Raw genomic sequence first — 21,462 nt, 5'->3', positions numbered from 1 at the left:
CATAAACAGGCACAGACTCTTTTCACAAAAAGGCCAGAGAGCCCTTAATTGGTCAGATCCTTTACATTTTACAACTGCCCCAACAGGTGTTTTTTACTTAATGCCTCACAATTATTCCTGCTCTTTTCATTCTGCTCCACCTCCAGCCTGTGGACAAGGATAGCAACAAGAATATTACAGAGACATCCATGAGCCTTGAGTCACCTTTTCCTGATTCCTCCAGGATACAGATTCCTGTTGCAATGCCAGTGACAGGAACTGGTACAGCTAGACAAATACAGAGGAGCTGTACCCTCCTATGAAGTAACAATCTTGAACCACAGATATATAAAAGCTGTCTTTTCCAAGTATAATTTTTCCATGCCACCATGCTTCCAGGCAAAACAAGCTACAGCAAGAGAAACTTAATTTTGTTGTTATAACTGCTTTTACATTAGTGGTTTGTGTTAGCTTCTGCTGTGTGAAGCAGATACTATCCATCAGCCAGGCCTTTATTGACACAGCAAGGCTGCCTGAAACACTGCAAGCAGAAGTGGCCATGAAGTTGACTTAATGAATGGATTTAATTTGCACAAATACAAAGAGAAAAGTTTTGACAGCTATTGTTACACAAGGGACTAGACAAAATGGATTAATGCCTCAACAAAATAATGTTGAAACCTGGTATTGATGAAAAGTGTGGTACAAGAAATAGAAGTGTAGCTTTGCCACAGATTGACAAAGTAGCTTTTAGCTGTACCCCAGGCAGATTTGCTACCATACCAGTACTACTGAGATAAAAATGATAGATCCTCTTTGGAGGATAACATGATTATTAGTAACTGGTTTATAGCACTCTGAGCTTTGTAAAGGAAAAAAAAATGGAAGTGCTACAACCTTGTTAACATTTCTCCCCTTATTTTTTTTCTGAAATTACATGGAGAACACAGCTCTGATGAGAATGCCATGAAGAGAAATGCAGTCTTTGTCTTTAGGAGACGTGGTAATGACTGGTCCAAGTGACTTGCCTGTGATCTCACAAAATATCTGAATATAAGAAAGGGAAAATCCCCATCATTTGAGACTCCATCACTGCTTGCTTCCCCACAGCAAGGTCCACTGATGTGCTATAAGCTCCAAATCTTAATACAGTTCAATCAGACTATTTTTTTAAAGTAACTCAGCTAGTAGCATCTCTGAACGAGAAACTTAATCTGCAATGACAAGAGAAAATTAAGTTTACTTTTCACAAAGAACATATTAATCCAAAGGTGCTTGCTTCTTATGATTTCAATCTGTATGATTATGTCTATGTCAGTCTATAATTAATAGCTTAAACTTCACTTTGAGTGAAAACCATTTTTATTTAGGTTTCAATTCCCAGAGAACAGAATTAGTAAGAAAAAAAAAATGTTATCAATAAGGTCACAGGCAAGCACGTTAGAAGAAAAGATAAGCATTCAGATTTTTCAATTCCATTCCCCTGCTCACTGTGGTGGCTGAACTGCAAAGCAATAAGGTAGCTGTGCAAATTATACCATGTGAGGGTGTGGATGAAACTTTAAATACTCTGACACCTTAGAATAAAAAGATGTTTAGAAATAAAGCTTATCAGTATTTTGTACTACATTCCTTTGGTGATCTACATTACTGCAAGCTATTGCTAGTACACATATCAATAAAATAATAAAGACTTTTTTTTAAAACATCCACATCCTTAGATTCACATTTTAAAGCATACATTCTTTCATATGTTTTGTTTTATTAGGTATTTCAGGATGACCTGAGATTATGGCCTGTTTTTCTAAAAATAGAGGATTGATTAGTTGCTGACAGATGAGAAGGGTTGGTTTTGGCTAGCTGATGGCTTTAATAGCCAAGAGTAGACACAAGGTGCTTAAGCCCAATTAAATTTACTTTTATATAATATTTTTCATGAAAGGCATCATAAAATCATATTTAGGGGTATCCATTTTAAATCTAAGGAGAGATAGGGAAGTGTGAGAGCAAGATTTAAATGTGGATCTAGGTTTGTTTGATGGGATGAAAAAGAAAACCAGAAGGTTTTAGCAAAGCCAGGTTTTCTACAGTAAAAATACCAGAAAACAAAAGAATTTCCAAATCAGAATTCTACAGATGGCTGTATTAATTACAGACTGGCCTGCAATCTATATGCTATCTTCTGATATCTTTAAAATTTGGGTATTTAAATCTGATGCTCTACTCATGAGTCAGGCAGGATGTGAGCCCAAGGGTCTCTGTGTAGGAAGGGAGTGATGGAGGGTGAAATCTGCTGCTGCTGGGTGCAATGGTCATTAGCACAGAGGTGGTTTTCCTTCCCCCTCTCATTCAAAGCTAAATGGATTCTAAAAATCATCAAGTCTTTCAGGTGCTTCTGCAGGAGGTGGGGTGAAGTGCTCATTAATACAATCCAATATAACAGGAAATGAAAGCTTTTGACAAACCTTGACAAAGCCGTCTGCTTCACTAAAGCACTCTGCTCTGAGAGCAATTCATCAAATCACCTTTTTGGCTTCACTTTAGGTGTTTTTTTCTGGATTATAGTACAGCAGGAGCAGCAGAATATTTATTCCCTTTGCTGTGTTAGAACTTTGGGAACTTCTACTGGAATTCATCCGTGAATTGACTCCAAATACTTTTCTGGGGAAGAACTGTGCACAAGGGCATCAAATCACTCTGTTAGTAACATTGGGAGGAAACCGATTTGCACTTGAAGATAGCCCACACACCTGAAAAATTTCACCCTGAGGCAACTCCTCAGGCCCTGTTAAACTACCCTAGGGATCCTTAGGGTCTGGGGTTTCACATTTCAGATCCAGGGCTCCCCTCAAGAGGCAGAAGAAAGGGAGCTGAATTTAACAGCACAATCTAGAATTACAACTGCTGAAGTTTTAGTGCAGCTCAGAGCTTGGTGAATGAGAGTGGAGGAGCAAAGTAAGAAAGCTGAGAACATTACTGACGTTGTTTCACTGCTAATGAGACGTGCAGAGATTCTAAAGGTGCAGGAATTTAGAGTCTGCTATTGATGTATTCTCCCCAACAATGAAAACAAAACTCTTCGGCACATATTGCACTGAGGTAACCCTCAACACAATGGCACACTATTTCCATTTTTTAGCAATTTCTTTGAAATCAGAAGAGCATCTTGGGAAAAAAAAAAAAATCCCTGGTCTTCTTCTGTAACTAACAGATCTGTGTATGACCTGGCTCTCTGCTTGCTGCTTCAGGTGCTCTAATGATTTACACTTTGCTCTTCCAGCTCCTGCTTTACCAAGGTTGGAATGAAGGAAGAGTGGGCTCAGAAATGTTGAAGAGGCAATCTTGGCATCTTTAGTTGCCAGATGTAATTCACTATGAGCATTTGGCCTGTGTAAGGGTAGAAGTACTCCAGATGGATACAGAGCAAAGCTAACTCACACAGAGTGACACTTGCTCTCACATCTGCATTGCTTTCATTAATCAAACTGACTTGCTCTAGGCTACTTCAGGTAATTTTTACACTCTGCTGTAAATGTGACTGCTTCTAGAATCTTCCCTTTCAATTACAGCCGTATACTATTTTGTCTAACACTCTTTACACCTCTAACAGAGGAGCTGTGATTCCTGCAGTGCCAGTACCACAGAACTCTGCCAGCCCTTCTGCTGAGAGCCAGTGTCCACAGAGCCCTGCTGACAAGTGCCTCCACTTCAGCTGCTTCAACACAGAACCTGCTCACTTTGGCTGACACCTGAATTTAGGCTGCCACAGGGCAAAAAACAACTAGCTGAATCCAACCACCACAAGAGCTTACCTGAATCAGAGCATTTATTTCCCCACTTGTAAACTATTTGCATTCAGAAAGACCTGCTTGTATATTTAATGTGTTTTCATCTTGCATTCAGCACCACAGTGCTGACTTCATTTGTTTTGTTACTACTGCAACTGGATATGAAGAAAAATCACCTCCTCTGCAGCTGCTTAATACTGCATAAATAAATAATTCATAATATCACTCTTGGGTGATTTCCCCCTTTGAGGACTTGCTTCTAACACCCCTAAGAGTTAGTGGAGGTAGCAGCATCCTTGTATCACAGATGAGAATCACCAGAAGGACAACAGAGTCAAACAAACAAAAGCTGCACAAAGCTTCCATAAAAGAGGATTTGAATCTTTGCACTGCAGCACACCATCCTCTCTGCAGAACACAAGCAGCATGTGTTTCAGGAGTTTCAGAAACTACACATATATCATGGTCACCGCTAGAAATGAAGGGGTGGGACTATTTTCAGGCTAAGAGCAATTCATTGCTCAGGTAAACATCACTCTCAGAGGCTGAGAGATTTTAGAGGAGCAAGCAGTCAGCCATAGCTTAAAGTAGTCACAAATTTCTTCATTATAAGGCAATATAGAAATTTCTAAAGCAATAGACAGTTGACAGAATTTATTTTGCTTTTCTAACCTATCACCTTTACTTCTGCTGCACTGTGGATACTTTTGTCCTATGGCTTCTGTCTCACATGCACACAAATGCTTCTATTACTACTTCTAAATTCTTAGCTACTCTATATAATCACATCCCTACATTATAAACCCTTCACCATCTTATCAATGCAATTTCTCACTTACTTAAGGTATATTCTCACAACTATAGAAATATAAGTTTATGATTTTTCTGCTTAATATCTGTATATTGTATTTTTATAGATACAATCTGCATTTTGTATTTTTACATCAATCCAAGCTTCTTCTAAGGCTGCAGATCAAATCTTTGAGTGTCTATGGAAGTTTCTGTTTTTCTGTTTGTTACACATGTGGAATGTCTGGAACCTGACACCCCAGCTCTCCCCGAGGCTCTGTTGACATGGCTGGTGGCTTAATGAGGTACTTACTTTTGTAAGAATTCATCAGCCCCACAAACACTCAGAAGGCATTCCTCCCGGGCTGGGTATTGATTTGTGCACCTGAGGATCTCCACAATTAAGTCGTGAGTGATACAGCCAGCTGTAAATAAAGATAGCAAGGAAAATTAATAGTAGCTTGCTGGAGAATTGCAGCTACATACTTGAGAAGAGAAAATAAGGGTTCTTTTTCTGTAATTCCTAACAACTGCTGCAGACTAGCTCCATCAAGAGGAATTAGATCAAGACACACTTGATTTTATTTTTTTTTTAATTTTTCTTCAAATATTCTACCTAACGTAGAATCCATGTCCATTTAGAGGAAATGAGCAATTTGCTGGACAGCTAGACAGAAGAAGAGATGAGCAATATTCCCAGGAGGAAAGGAAGAGACAAATGGCATTCTTTTTTCTTTTTCATTTTCCTGATGAACATTTTGGTACATTGCCAATGATGCAAAAGTTGACTCTGTAGCCACTTATGATGCCAAAAAGCTCCAGAATGTTATTTGGTATTGTTTCTGCTATGCACACCTTTTTAGCTATAAAAAAGAAGTAAATTAATATTCTAATGTATTTTAAATCTGCAAAATATTATATTATTTAATACATGTGCAAAACATGTATTAAATATATATTAAATATGCAAAATATTGTATTATTAAGCCACATAATAATATAAAAATATACATGCTCCCTATAAATTAGGAAGTTCTATGTCAGTTTGTACAATCTACTGTTCAGAAACACTTGAGAATTTTGAGAATTTTCTCCAGTTCCACTTCAGTTTTTTAAGCCATTTCCCAACACTTGCCAATATGCTTTCTCTCTGTTCATTTTAGAAGAACTGATCACAAATGGAAAAGAACAGCTGCATAATCTAGAAACAGGTCTGATAAATTTGGTTTTCCATTGAAGGGGATGGGAAAACTTCAGAGAACAGGTGGCATTCCCAGGGGAGGAGGTTATGTCATAAACAAAGCTGAAACAAAACAGAGTAGGTCACCAGAGCTTGCTTTTTGTTTTGGTTTGGTTTTCCCCTGAGAAAAACAAATGTATGAATGGATTCAAAAGCTCCTTCTGAAAATATTAATTTTGCTTGCAAAATGTTTGGTTTTCCTTAAAAAGACACTTTGATTACACATTTTTCTACTGATTTTACCAGTTTAAATCATTTAAACTTCTGACAACTTGCCATTGTAAGCAACTCATCTGGTTTGGTGTTTAAACCGCAGTGCTCACTGGCTGAATTTACACAGTCCAGAAAATAAAGAGTGGCACAAAATCTTGAATTAAAATTGTAAGATATACTTTGTTTAGGTCACTCATTGGGAAAAAAATCCAAAACTTGCTAATATCACTCATTTCCACTCTGTAGATCCATCTTCCTTTCTTAACTCTGCCAAAAGTTCTTGCCTAACTGAACAATACTTTACATTAGATGGGGCAAAAAAAAGTACTTCTACTTCAACCTTACTGCTTGCCTGGTCTAAACAACTTCAGGACAATTAATACTCAGCCTGTTACAATCAACTAATTCCTTGAAAACTAAAGAAATTATTAATTAAAAAGAAAGACAAAAAAAAAGAGACTGTGACTTAATAAAGCAGCATAAGAAGAGAGGGGGAGGAAAAAAAAATATTTTGCATATGTTGCAGAAATGAAAATTACTAGAGTTGGAATTAACGATTCTCCCATTAACCACAGATACAGGATGCACAGGAGCTCATTGTCATTAATGACAGAATCATTTAGGTTGGGAAGAACCTCCTCCCTGCAAAGCTGGGTCAACACTGAATTCAGACCACCGTGTTCAGGGTTTTGTCTTGTAAAACCTTTAAAATCTCCAAGTCTGGAGACTCCACAAACTTCATGGGCAAACTCTTCTAATTATTCTCCTTGATTTTTCCCACCTCCTTGGAATTTCTTCTTTCATTTCATGCCTGATATGCTTCCCCTGCATATAACCACTTACCATGATGTGTAAGAAGTAAAGGATGTGGTGAAAAATCTGTCCAAATGCTGAATCTGAATTTTGTTCCACCAAGGATACGCTCTGGGAACCTTGTTGTGATACTCCAGATTTTCCCAGTATTTGTCTTCAAATCAAAAGCAGGATAGGCATTTCTGATTCTGGAAAAAAACATGTGAAGAAACTATTTCTAAAGAGGTGTGCATTTTTGGCCTCTTCTAAGGGCAAAACAAAAAATTCTGCAAGATATATATGGGGATACATAGAGAGCTGTTTTGTTGGAAATAAAAGTCTGTGGAGAGAAATGGTAGCAATACAAATTCTGGTTTTGTGCATTAGTGAGATAACTACATATCAGCACACATAGCTACATCTGTTATTTCAGGGAAACCAGCAGCAACATCTTCATGAATTTGACAGAATCACTGCTGAGCTTGACCTCAGTGAAACCAACAGGAGTTTAAACAGAGACTTCAGTGTACACTGAGCTCAGTAGAAGTGATAGTGCTCAAATATGTATTTAAATAACAGAGTTTTAACACAGAACTAGCCAAGAGCATATGCACAATCAGCTGCAACTAGGACATCTGGACATCCTGAGTGCAGGAACATGCTTCCTGTGCAAAATCTCAAGGAGTATCTATTTCCACAAGTCTCTGAAATCCTCATCACTAAAACCCTGGGTATTTATGTAAAAGTCTGGGGAGTGCAGTAGCAGTTGCAGTCACTGAGTCCCTCTGATACACCATTAACTATAAAATATATTGCCCCTTGTCCTTCCAATTACCATAGACTTGAAGAAATTAATTCCTCCTGAGGTCCCATTTCCTAATGAACACTGGTCACAGGTATTATGCCCATCATCTGGGATTAAATTTGCTTTTTAAGCAAATACACTCAGCAGCTGCAGGTAGGGGTACACTCTGTACTAGCTGAAGGTTTACATTTCATTAATTAGCCTGAATGTTTAGCAGCTAAGCCCAAATATCCTGTATTCTCCTCTGGTTGCCCAAGTCTCTTAAACAACTACACGAACTACTTTTTGTGCCCTGCATTTCTACAGAATGAGAATAACAAGGAAAAAAAACCAAGGAAAACACAACAAGGAAATTAAGGGAAAAAATAAGAAAAAGATAAAAAAGGGAAAAAAGGAAAAAGAAAGAAAAGGAAAGAAAAGGGAAAAAAAAGGAAAAAAGGGGGGAAAGAAGGGGAAAAAAGGGTGGGGAAAAAAAGGGAAAAAAAGAAAAAAAGAAAAAAAAAAAAAAAGGGAAAAAAAGCCTAGGCTTCCAAATTTAAATGACCCAGCAAAGCAGCCAATTCTGATCATGAAAAGCCAGGGGTTTGATGTTTCAGTGGGGTGGGAGGAAATGAGGCTTGACAAGAGAACCTCCAGTACAAGGCAGATTTATCCTCATGGTTATAAAGCATTCCACTGCAGAGGCTCTTTGGGTGACCTGTGTAGTTGGTGTCAGTCTCTTTTCTTTATGCACAAGGTACAGCTTTTCCCCTGTAACATGGTTCTGCAAGAAAGCTCAGGACTGAATAAAGCTGGAAACTTCAGTAGCCTTTATCCAGCCTCAAATTACCAGGCTATGTACACACACAGGGCATGAATCACCTCCTCAACTCGCTGGCAGTCATTCCAAAACTAAGCAAACATCATCTCCTTCCCTACCCACACACTGCTAATATTTTAGCAAAATGTGGGAACACAAATTTGCTTTTCAGACAAAAACCCATTCAGTTTCCAAAAGTGTTGTTCATTTATGGCCATCTACTATTCTCATGTGTTCAAAGGGCTTCTGGCCTGAGCATGTGAGCAAAACACTGCAAAACTTTGACAGTTTGGGTATTCCAAAGCAGAACAGATGTGTTATACAAACATTACACAAATAAAATCTTGTGCTACTTGCTTTCTGCGCTGCCACAACTCAGTGTGTGCAGAAAGTACTGACATTTATAGGGATTTGCTATTCCCACAGCATTTCATAACATGATGTTTTTCTCTGCAGTGCAAAGCACATCCTTAAAGACATTGAGAAGTGGAGGAACTCTGCATTTTGCAGCACTGGACTCTGAGACTGCCAGCTTGGTCTAAAAGTGGCTTTAGGATGTGTTCTGAAGCCACCCAGGGATGGCTGCTCACTACAGCTCTGCTCACAGTGCTACAAGCCACCTGAGAAAGGGCTTTGGAACAGTGAATTACAGTCCTGTACAACCAAATGCTTCAATTACAGACTGCTACCTGTGCAAGTATCACCTAGAGAAAAACCCAATGGGTTTCTAGCTGATCTACAAGCTGGACCTGCAAGAATGCCTGACATAGAGTCTGAATTATACATTCTGCCTCTGCCAGCAACTGAAATTCAATAGGCACTGGGAGGAGGCTCATTTGGCAAAACTGAAAATGCAACTTATTTGAAAATTTATGACATTTTTCAGTCTTTTGGTTGTAGTGACATTTTGTCCTTAAAGTTTCTCTACTTATTTAATAGAAGAAAAACAAAAGCTGTTCTTATTTTTTTTAAGGAGTATTTGCTTGTGACACACACAAAACAAGAACCGCTTTGTATTTATCTTTTTAGCCCAGTAAATAAACTCATCTACTCAAAAATCAATATAAAGTTTTTCCTAGAATTAGAATGTTTAGACATTAAAAAAATCTGAATAGCTGGGAGGAAAGCAGTCATGTGGAATGTGCCTTCATGCACCTCATGGTAGAACTGGGTTGGGTTCAGGCTGATGAACTGTGGAAAAGCAAACTGAGACATGTGACTGAGTATGTTTTGAAGCTGACCACCTCATTTGAATATATAATACACTCCTCTTAATTTCATTGCAATGTCAAACTGGGGTTTTTGGTTGGGTTGCTTTGGGTTTTTTTTCCTTTTAAGAGAAGCAGCCTTGGCTGACCTTGAATAAAATCAATTCATTAAAGTCTAATAAGAAAATCAGGATTCCGTTTTCCAGCTACTTTCCAGGGGGGAAAAGCATGCATTTGTGCTAACAACTTGACACTGTGATCAGTGAATATCTACAAAAGAAAAATCAATCTGCACAGATGGCCTAAATACTTGTAAATCTGTGTGTGCTTGGATTTCAACACAATTCATTTTTCTGCAGAAGATTAAGAAAATAAAAAATGTTCTATGCCATTAAGTCAGGCTATTAAGTGTAATGGTAAAATATAATTAAAGTAGGTTTTGTCACTTGCTAAGTCTCACTTTTCATCATGACAGTATGCAGCAATTCTGTTCTCAATCAGTTCCTCCAGCTCTTATTTTCCTGCTCAGAGTTGCACAGGCACTAATATTGTCCAAAACAATAACAGAAAAAGGAAAGGAAGCTTTACACTCTATAAGCCATCAACAGTGAAGAGTTAAATATACTTACCACAAATAAAGCAGACAGAAGATTAAATATATTTTGAATTAATGTTCCTTTGCGGTTTTTAATGTTTAAACCAAAACAAGAAGTGTTTCCTTATTTAAGCAGATACTGGAATTGCAGCATTGTTCAGGACTGCAGGGTGTGGCTGGCTGACCTGAGGTGGATGCCAGGTGCCCACCAAGCTGCTCCACCACTCCCTTCCTCTTCAGCACAGGGACAGGGGGAGAAAAAATGGGAAAAAACTCTACTGGGTCAAGATAAAGGCAGCTTCACAAAAGCAAAGGCAAAGGACATACATGAAATTAAGGGAAGACAAAATATTCTCAACTTCCAGTCAGCAGGCAATTTCCAGCCTCTTTTCAGGAAGAAAAAATGCCATAATAATTGAGCAGTGCTCAGCAGTAGCCAAGACACTGGTGTGCTATCACACCTTTCTAGCTGCTAATACACAGCCCAGCCCTGTGAGGGGATAATTACCTCCATCCCAGTCACCCCAAAACACAGAGATAACCAATCCCATTAATGTATGTGAAATGTGATAGTTGGCTGAAAAAAGCCTTTTCATTACTTACTTCTCCACTGCATTGCAGAAACCAACTGTGTTTTCATTACTTCCTTGATCTGCTTCAATCAGCTGGATAGACCAAGGTGCAGCCTAAAAATACCAACAAGACCCCAGAAGAAACAAAGCTGAGTTACTTAGGTATGAGAAGAACAAAGACCATAAGGCTAATCTTGAATTTGGTTCCATGAGAGCCTATCACCCCTCCCCTGACTTGATGGAGTTCCAAATAAACACAAATGACTCCATTTTGACTGCACTCTAAATGCTTTCAGAAGTCAAAAAGCAGCAGCTGCCCTGGATAAAAACTGTTTTTCCGCTCCATGCAGAACATGAGGAATTTCAGACCAAGCTTTCAGGATTCACCTGGTATCAAGGCACAGATAACTCCAAAAGCAGATATTTCGTTTACAAAAGGGAGGAGGACAAACTGAAGTTTGTGCTTGAGCGTGTTTTAATCCTTATTTTCTCTCTTTCTGCCCTGTCAGGAAGCTCAGCATCCCCTCAAACTCCATAAAGCTGTCAGGTAAGTCCCTAAGACAGATAAGAGGGAACCAGTGGGCTCTAGTGAGCATGAAAAATCCCCCCATACTTTGTGTGAACTTGAAGAGCAGAGGTCTGAGCCACTGCTTTGGGTGAGGCACACCTTTGTCTGTTTCCCTGAAGTACTCTTCAGCCAGAATATAATCTCCAGGAAAGAACTTAATGCTATTACATCTGCAAGCCTTTCTGGTCCTGTAGGTACAGACATGACAACACTTAACTGTATAAGAGCTTCTAAACCCCTTCAGAAAGAGAAGAGGAAACAGGGACAAAAGGTTTATTTTATAATTTAAAAAGTGATTTATATAAAAGTGTACAAGTTTATTAAAAAATAACTAATAAACAGAACTTAAGATTCTTTTTGGCTGGATAAGGAAGATCAATATGCATTAGATGATACAAGGTGGGAAATTTTAGTTATAATTTAAAAGATGGGATGGTTATAAAAGATGAGAGATCTGCTGGGAGCTGGTTGGTGGGGAAATCACAACAGCAGAACTGAAAGCTCAAAAGTCAGAAACCTCATGAGGATACAGTGAGACCCCAAACTGATGGCATGTAGTATTTTCATTGTCCACAGTACCACACAAAGCATTAGGAGAGTGCACATGAAATTTAAAGATACTAAAGGGGCATCATCAGTAGAGGGGAAAATTGAAATTGTCTGTAGGGAAAAAAAAATGGATAATCCTGAGGGTGTAAATAAGAGAGTAAAATTAAATTTAGCAATCTGAATCAGTGGTCCTTCATTCCCTGGTTCCCAGAACTGCTGAGAAAAGGCCTTCAAAATCCAACACCTCCACTGGTTCATTGTTTCCATTTTCATAAGGCACATACTTTTCAATTCACCTCATCAGACAGTAATAAGAACTTCTGGAGGATGTTCACTATTTAGAAATTATGAGTGATTTGGTGACAGCTAAGAAAAAAAAGCTAAGAAAATTAGCCCACAGGTTAGAAAAGGTGAGGCTGGCACATGACATTAAATGGAATTGAAGGTATTAAAAGAGCAAAACCATAACAGCAAACTAAGGAAGGACAGAGAGGAATTGAGCAAGAAGGGGGACAAGACTTGGAATACATTATTTGCCACAAGGACATGGGCATGAATCCTCAAATCCTCATTTTAAGGATTTGAGCATTTGAGGCCTGAAGAAGAGTGTGATTAAATAATTACTCAAGGATGGAAAAGAGGAACCCAAAGCTGCAAACTGGATTCTCCCCTGCAGACACAGGAGTGGCACAGGAGCCCTCTGCCTTTTTGCACTTTTGCTGGCAGCATCTCTGAGTGATTCCTAATGGCAAACAAGAATCCTGTGAGGCAGTAAGAGTCTACATGACTGGAAAATACCATTTTCTAATGGTATTATTTCTAAAATACTAAGTCACTCAAAGTCATGATGGCAGAGATATATAAAGGAGATAAATAGCTCCAGCTCCAGGGATGAGAGATTTACTTTGGTCATGTCTTCTTTCCGCATGTCCAGAAACTTCACTTTCTTCTTCTTGCATATAAAGTTAAAATGTTAATTAATAGAATGTTAATTACATGATCACATTATAGCACATTATTTTTCAACAGGACTTGAGTCTCCATGCACTGCAAATATGTCAAAGAGAGCGGGAAATGAGATGGAACTCCATATCAGGAGAAGTAATAACAACAGGGATGAAGCAACTGAATGCACCCCTTGATGACTGAAATTTTTTTTCATCCCTAGACTTCTTACATTATGCTAATCAAGTCACCTAAATCATCCTTCCAAATATGAACAATAATAGTGTATTTCTCATTTCTGGAGCACTCAAAAAAAATCATGATATTTGGTCTGATGATGGGACTTGGTTGAAGATGAGTCTTGTTAGTTACTCTGAAAACATTAGAATCTAAAATTAGATCCTAAATATCATAGAGAGAGTAGCTAAGTATATCAGATAGCTTTTAGGTTTTATTTCAGTTTTCTTTCTAATATGGAAAAAAAAATAACATCTATTTTCATTGGGATGTTATAAAGATAATTTCTTTTATTATTTTTGAACATCTGACCTGTAATGAAAAGGCCAGAAAAAAATTAAGGTTTCCGTTATTACCTTGCACATATTTTGATTAGCAGACATTAAATAAAGCCTAGGGCCATACAACTGCATCCTAGAGCTATGGATCAGAATACCAGTATGATTTCAGCAGGGTGCATATTTCATCTTGCCTACCTATGACCCATCTCAGTTCTCATTTCCATGTCTCAGCATCCTCCGTATTTCACTCTGAAGTGTTGGTTCTCCCCTCCTACTACTTGGTTGCATTGTTTACTTGCTCTGGACCTCACAAATCCAACCTGTTCTCATTCTTTTGCTGTTGTGTCCCACTTTTCCAACCCTTCTGATTGTGTTACTCAGCATCAGGTCTGTCACCCCACAGCACATTTCTTTTCCAGAACTCCCAGCCCAGCAGCAGTAACTGCTGTACAGCCTTTTTTTGCTCCTCCCTCTCTCTAAGAGTCCCTTTCACTCTTATTTTTCTTTATCATCTCAAGGTTCAGCTGCCAGCCCCTTGCCTTGGCTGTTTCTATCCTGACATGGCTTTTTCTCCCTGAAGGAACTCCTGTGACCACAGTGAATTTTATGCTACAAATCAATTCACTCCTCTCTCCCATTTCTTCCTCTTGGAGCTAAACAGCTCAAATACTTTCCTGACTTAATCAAATCCTCCCACACATTCGATTGTAGCTGCCCTTGACTCACTCAGCTCTTCTCTTCCCTCCCCTATAATTCTCTCCTCCTCCGTCACAGAAGCGTTTGTGCCTGTTCTTAAATGTGTGTGCGCTTCCTCTAGCACCTCTTCTTCCCATCCCATCATTTTAATCTCCTCCTGCTCATTTGTATCCCACTATTTTCTGCTTTTCTCCTGAGAAGGCTTGTTCTTTTCATCACCATGTCAGCATACTTTTCCTATCATGAGTAAAAAAACACAACAGCCTTTTGTCTCTCCACCTATTCTTCCCCTCCTCTTTTGTATTCACCACTGAAATTCTAAAATGCAGTGCACAGGATTAGTCTTAAGAGTTCTTGTCCTCAGATATATTTCCCCCTGCTGCCTTCCCATCTGTCTGGGCCTGCATGTGTTTACTTTTATAGTTCTCCTTATTCAGAGACATAGAAACAAGTCAATCAAGTGTCTCTTCCCCTCTGCTGTATGATACTGTCATCACTGGGACTTGAAGGCAGAAGGTGAACCTAAACTGTCTTTTAATATTCATGGTGCAGAGGTACCCTGTAGGCTATTTCAGGATTCCTATAATGATTCACACTGCTAACAAGCACTGGAGGAAAGGAAAGGTTTATCATTTTCTTTTCCCCTCTCCATATCAGGATTTTGAAAGACAGAAAATGAGAACAGATATAACATCACAGAGAGTCATGGGAGTCCCATAAGACAGGGTTATTAAAAATGGCAAAATCACAAACAGAGCTGTGAACACCTGATGAAGGAGGGAAAAAGCTAAAGGGTTTACTTCAGACAGACAGCTAAAAGAGAGAGTGTGTGTCATAGGATCCAGCTCCCACAGTCAGAGTAGATGTGTCTATTTTTAGAAAATAATTGCATATGCACACAGAAGTGCACACAGGACATGGTGAGGGTAGGATGGGGTATATGTTTCATCCCTCAGGATCAGGGTATGTCAGCCAGACTAGACACAGAGACAGTAATCAGTATCAACAAAAACAAAAAACAAACAAACCAAGTTCAACATAATGTACTGTTATTTTCAGTCTCAGGTTTCATATCAGACCATAAAGATTTGTCATGTTATCTTTCAAACACTTACTCTACATTTTTGTACTTATCCTTCTCTGGTAGTTTTATGGTTCAGTGAGCCATAAAATGAGTCTACTGGAGCTTCTAGACATAATCTAGATTCTCTTCTTGTATAAAATCCTTTTGCTTCCCCTGAGGCATAAGTGTTTTATTTTTCAAAAGGTCTTTCAATTAAGTGCTTCTAATCTATGTTGCAACAGTGTGAGTGAATACACAAAGCACAAGGACACAAACAAGAACAAAAATCCTTAAGCACTGTTACTATAAGAACATTTCAATACCTCTCTGTTGTGTCCAGAGCCCGGGGAGTGGGTAGGTCCTGTGCTGCATCTTCTGGAAATGTTGGTTACAGAAGCTTCCCCATTTCCACTTTCTTCTCTCACTTTTTGTCCAAATCGATAATTGTCTAAGAAAACAGGACTTGGAACATCCAGATTGTCAAAGCCTATCTGAAACTGCAGATTTGTGTTGCCCCTTTCCACATTAGAAACTGAATTTACACTATTCCTTCCATGGAGTTCTCTCTCGTGACTGTAGGGGTGGGAATCCACCACAGAGAAGTTTCTGCAGCCAGGCAGTAAGGAAGGTCTGAAGCCAACCATTGGTGCCACTGTGCCTTGCTGCCAGTGAGGGATTGCAGTTCCAGGGTAAAGCTCTCCATGAGCAACCAGAGGATGACTGATAATATGCCGGTCAGGAACATTCTGACTGAAAAGGTCTGCTGGGAAAAATATTTCTTCATGATGATGTGGATGGGATGAACCATAAAAAAAGAATTCGTGGCTGACTTCATCAGCTATTCGATCAAATCCCAGAGGGATGTCTCCATCAGAGCCAGAATGGCACTCTGGGTGAGATGCTTGGGGCCCAGGCTGTCCTGCACAGAATCCACTGTGTGAGAAGGGCACCCTCCCAAAGTGTGCCATGGCTGATGGGTGCCTTCAGCCCTTCTCCTCCTCCTCAGGAAAGTCTCATTATAGGTCTAGAGAGCAACGCTCACAACTGGAGATGTGTAACGCTGAAACAAAGCACAGAATGGAGGTTAAAACCCAAAATAGCTTACATAATGAAAGCACTTCACTGCTTTGGTCTTTTTTTGTTTTAGAGCTTTCTCTAGAGAGTGGAAATATTTTCTTCATGTGGAGCTTGATCAGCTGTTGTCTGATCCTTATTTCCACACATATTATTATTTTTATAGTCATGATAATAACAAATTACTAATTTTATTATTATCATCCTTGACTCATAAATAATAGCAACAGGATGCCTGAAACAGCTGATCAAAATATTAAATACTAATTCTGATTAATATTCCAAAACATCTCAATTTTTTCCCTATAATTTCTACCCTTGCATAGCACACAATGCAGGAAGGAAGAGTTTGTATTAATTGTTGTCAGTTCCATTCACATTTTCCTTTTTCGTGCCTCCAGTTCCTTCATATTCTGCCACTTCTTATCTTAGTGTAATCAGGTGAAGAAAGTTAAGTCAAAGAATATAGAAGACATGGACCTCCAATTAATATTCCTCAAAAGATATATAAAGGAAAAAAATTACATATATAAATAAATTTCAGCCTTTTTTGTTTCTTGTTTTACAGAAGAAATTTATCCTCAAAGCCCGAGGCTGGCCTTTTTTAGCAAATTAACAGGCAAGGGCATGACTTTCTGCAGCTCCATCATTAATGTTGTTACTAGAAAACTTCCTGATCTGATTTTGGCAAGGGCCAAGTACTCCCTATGGTGCAGATGGGCAGCATGCACTGAGAACTGCTGTCAGCAGGCATAAGGATAAATTCTTTAGGAAGGGAGTTTAGTTTTACAGCCAAAGTCTATTCTAGGCCATTTGCCCTAAAGGCCTTGGCCTGTTTCATTTACTGATACAGATGTAGCCTAAAACCCACAAATGACACAGAACAGCAATACCACACACTGCACACAGTTGGGTATTTATCACCTGAAAGGAATAGAGACATCTGACTTCATAATTCAAAAAAAAAAAAAGAAAAAAAAAGTATTCCTGAGCAAAAAAAAAAGCTAGTGAGCTAAAACGTGTTCAGAAATTGTTAAAGCTTAGCTCCACAAATATATTTTCCATTAAGTCCTCAAGATAGTGTATTTGTTTAGATAACAGCACCTTGCAATGAAAATCTGTGTGACAATGGAAGGTATTCATCCCCGTTTTATTTATTTTTGTTTCATTTCAAGTCAACCTCTAGGTGACATAAGCTTCTGTCACCCACAGTGTGGAATGAGAAATGAAATGAAAACTTAAACAGGCTGAAATAAAACCTGCAACCCAGAGGCTGAACTACTGTTTCAAACACTCCACTTAGTAATTCCATGTGTTGCATGCTTTGGTTTGCTTTAACCAAGTTGGAAAAAACCCACATTTATGAAATCACTCTAGGCCAGATAGCCAAAATTATACATACCACTTGGAATGGTGACAAAATGCAATTACAGTTCTGTAGCTTTCTCTCAGAATGAATGCTAAGTTCACTAGGGTTTTGGAGAAAAATGACACCATTAAAAAAAAAAAGGCATAACAACAAAAGTTTCTTGTACAAAATTGTCCTAATTTACAACTTTCTCTGTTTTTCATTTCTGCAGCAGGTAAATAGAAGAAAGAAAACAAGAAAGAAAATTATACAGCCATTAAATCAAGAAGTATGAGGTCTTCCACTCCTTTTTTAACCCATCTTGAAAATTGGAACACTTCAGGAAGAAATAGAAGATAAAATAATGAAATCTCCCTCCAGTCCCATCTTCCTGAAAAAAGCTTGGTTGTCTGGAAGACTACAAGACATAGAAAATACCTTTTACTCTTTTCAACTGTTCCTAAAATATTTTCCTTGCATTTCAAACAAATTCTGTGACGGCACATAAACGCCTAACATCAAACCTTGAACAGGCTGCGACCTCTGCTCAGAAGCATCCTGTGTCTTGAATAAGGGCTTGTATTTCAAACTGACCCTGAGAGAGGAGGCTCAGCATGCCATGGTGCAAATCTCCATGGTGTAAGTCCTGCTAGTGCTGGCTCTGCATTTGGGCCAACTCCTCACCCTTTTCAAAGCAGCACACAAAGGTCAGGGGAGGATCTGGCTCCTCGCCAGCCACTATTTCACCTTCTGAGTCTTGTCAAGTGCATTGATAAAACAATTTGCAAAAATCACTAAGGAGGAAAAATTTATATGAATTTTTTATAAAACGCCCAAGTTTTTGTTGCGTTTTTTTTTTGGCCTTGTGGTTTCTCAATCCAAATTTAACTTTGGAGGGTTGTGCTATGAAGCCCTCCTTGTCCACTTGAAGGACAGCTGTATGTTCACGTAATGGTGTGGTTATGGGAGCAGGGGTTTTAAAGGGAGAATCACAAGCAATACTGTAAAATATCCACTACAAATCAAGAGACTTGAGAGTCTCACAGCATTGCAAGCACCATGCAAGCACACAAAACCACTTTCCACACGTGGCCATGCTCATGAATCCTCCTAAAAGGGCCTGGCACACTGCGGGCTCAATTTTCGCTTTTAGCGATCCCAGGAGGAGATGACTGGGGCACTTGCTAAGCAGTAAGAATATCTGTTGCAACTCCTTACCTGAAACACAATTTTTTAGAAGGATCTAGAGCCTCCTGTGCCTTCCTGCTCACAGACATTTTCAGGTGACCTATGTGCTTTCAGTATCAAGGGGGTGTAACTTTTCCGTCAGGAGCTTTCCTTCCTGCTTAACCGGTTTATGGCGGTGATGAGTCTCTTCCCAAGGCATCCCTCAGGGAAAATTCAAGCTGCAGGAGCAATAAAAAGCTAACACCTTATCTATTCTCCTTCTCAATTTGGAAACCCAACCATACTTTTTATTTTTTTAATATATATATGGTGGTAGATTATCTTGTACTTTCAGTGTGAGTTTCCAACATGCTTAAAATAATAACTCCATTAAAGGGGAAGAATTGCCGCTTAGGAAGATTTCTGCACAAGAATAGGAGGAAAAATTTTTCTCTGCTCCATCTACCTGCTCCAAAAGGAGCCTCCAGCTCCAGTCACAGGGGAGGGGGACAGTACAAACCTCTGATGGCAGAGTGGCCCGCTGGCTTTGGCTCCTCAGTGTGCAGAGCTGGGAGAACACAACAGTAGAAGAAATATCCCTCTCTTATTCTGGGATATTTCCCAGGCACCACTGAGGAGCTGGCTCCCGGCAAAGGGCCTGAAGAGCCGCATTAAACACAGCACTGGCCACATCCATCTCTCACAACCTCAAAGGGCCCAGTGCCCTCCATAAAAGGGAGAAGCAGACGCTGCTCCAGACACAACACAGAGAGAGTTCCCTCAGGGACCACTCGCCTTCACACTTCATACCATTCCTTAAAAAGTTAGAAATTGCTCCACTGAAGGGGCTATTCAGAATTGAAGCAAAATCCCAAGGTTGCAACAGGCAAGGAAACATCCTCATGAAGAGGGAGGGAATAAGGGTCACCAGTATGTCAGTTATAAAAAGCCATGCAATAAAACTGAGCAAGATTAGGATAAAGCATATAAAATTAATAATTAATAGCTGATATCTTATATCTGATAAACTGAGGTTATAATTTGATAAAATTAGCACTACAGGAAAAAAGCCCTGGCCTTTAAAGCACAAAAGCTGTCAGTGATGTCAGTGTATTTTAAAAGCAGTTAGACAAGGACAAAACTTATTTCAGTTGGTGAAAGGTGATGCATTTTTTGTCATATATTCTCCATATATTCTCTTGAAATGTCAACTTGCTCTATAAGCTATTTGGTGGCATTTGTGCTGTACCATCCTCATTTCCAGTGATTACTGTGAAGTGATCCTGAGAGAGAGGAACACACCAGGTTTTAGGAGCTGCCATTTCAGAGTTTGTGCCAGTGTGGTGTTGCTTCACTTCACAGGGATTGGACACAGCTGAAGGAGGAGGAGGAGGATTGGGAAAACAGGAAATACTCATGGGAAGAGCTCATGTTCCAAGCACACACAGAAGGCTGTACACACATAATAAAAACTGAGCTGGGACCTCTCTCCCCGTGGTCATTTCCATGAGAAGCCTATTAAGGTTTTTCTTGAGAAACTGAACATTTTCAGCATTTTCCCAGGCTTTTAGGTGGCTATTTCTCTGTTTCATGCTTCCCATTAAAGCAGCAGACAGGGAAGTGCTGAGTCACTTTCTAGCCTCACTCCTGGAGCTGCCAAGAATTGCCTCCTCCTCTTTTGCTGGCATGTGGGACAAAATTTCCAGAGACACAGAAACCCAGACAGTCCCTGAGATGTTCCCTTCCCCTCTGTTAGACACTCTCATTGCTCCACCAGCTGGCAGGAGCCGCAGCTCACTCAGGTTAATATTAAATTTAATAACTTGATTAAGCTGTGCACGAGTGTGCTGTTTGGAGGCAGAGCTGATACAGAAAGAGCTGGCAAAGCAATCATTCCACACCCCCAGGATGAAGCACAAGATCTTCAGCAGGTTTTACTCACAGGGTTGCTTCACAGGCAGTGCGGAGTTTCTGAAACAGCACTCTTGCCTTTGGAGCCTGCAGGCTTCCAGTAATAACAGGCTTGCAAAGGGAAAGCAGCAAAGTGTTTTAGCAATCCGTGGGGATGGAAAACTGGCTGAACAGAGAGCCAGTGAGGAAACTGCTCCGTTTCATAAGAAACCCATCCTCTGTGCTCCTATTCTCCAGTGCCACCTACTGTCACTTCCCAAAACTGTGAGGCAGGAACAGAGATCGCTGCGTCTGAGCTTTGTAATTTTGTCCATCACCATCCCTGACAAGTATGGTCCCTCTCAGAAAGCTGTTCTTTGTGGGAAAGATTGATGATTCTCCAGGTCCTGCTTCTCCTGGGGCAGCGCTCCAAAGTACTGCGGCACCAAAGGGATGGCAAAGTGTCAGCAAAACTACAGAGATGCATCAGGGCTTTTCCATGTGCTGGCAAAAAAATAAATAAATGCCAGGATGTTGTGTTTAAGCAGCAGATGAACAAGAACACTGGATAAAGACTAAAAAGAGGTTGTTTTGTTATTACAGGCTCTTTTTTCTTTCTCACAAGTTTCATCAAGCAGGGGTTGTGCCCTCCTACCTGTTTAGTAAAACCCAGCAGAGCAGATGCTGCTGGGCAAAGAAAATAAAAGTTGCAACAGACACACAGGTTGAGTCATTACAATGATTCATCAGTCAAGGAGACATTTGTTGGAAAGGGCAAGGAGGACTTTTCAGTTCTGAAAACACTCCTCACCCTCTGTTTACTCACACAGAACACAAAAGGGAAAGGACAGAGAGGAAGGAGGG

The 21,462-nt window shown here is 39.6% G+C and overlaps 1 protein-coding gene across 2 annotated transcripts in view; it reads right to left on the bottom strand.

Annotated features, from left to right (window-relative positions):
- The window catches only part of PIK3C2G (phosphatidylinositol-4-phosphate 3-kinase catalytic subunit type 2 gamma), a 190,691-nt gene extending 169,869 nt beyond the window's left edge, over nucleotides 1-20,822 (bottom strand). Inside the window, exons 1-6 of one of the 2 annotated variants that reach the window (XM_063155658.1) lie at nucleotides 20,651-20,822; nucleotides 18,760-18,947; nucleotides 15,443-16,179; nucleotides 10,812-10,894; nucleotides 6,853-7,010; nucleotides 4,870-4,981 (exon numbers count right to left, since the gene is read on the bottom strand). In XM_063155658.1, the coding sequence (XP_063011728.1) occupies nucleotides 4,870-4,981; nucleotides 6,853-7,010; nucleotides 10,812-10,894; nucleotides 15,443-16,087 (998 nt within the window). In that variant the 5' untranslated portion in view covers nucleotides 16,088-16,179; nucleotides 18,760-18,947; nucleotides 20,651-20,822. The remainder of the gene's footprint in view (nucleotides 1-4,869; nucleotides 4,982-6,852; nucleotides 7,011-10,811; nucleotides 10,895-15,442; nucleotides 16,180-18,759; nucleotides 18,948-20,650) is intronic. The other variant, XM_063155659.1, reaches the window with a different exon arrangement.
- Between the last annotated feature and the right edge of the window lie 640 nt (nucleotides 20,823-21,462).

Source organism: Melospiza melodia, chromosome 4, assembly GCF_035770615.1.
Source record: "Melospiza melodia melodia isolate bMelMel2 chromosome 4, bMelMel2.pri, whole genome shotgun sequence".
NCBI lineage: Eukaryota > Metazoa > Chordata > Aves > Passeriformes > Passerellidae > Melospiza > Melospiza melodia.
The sequence above is the reverse complement of the archived record's forward strand: the minus strand, read 5'-3'. Positions and strand labels throughout refer to the sequence as shown.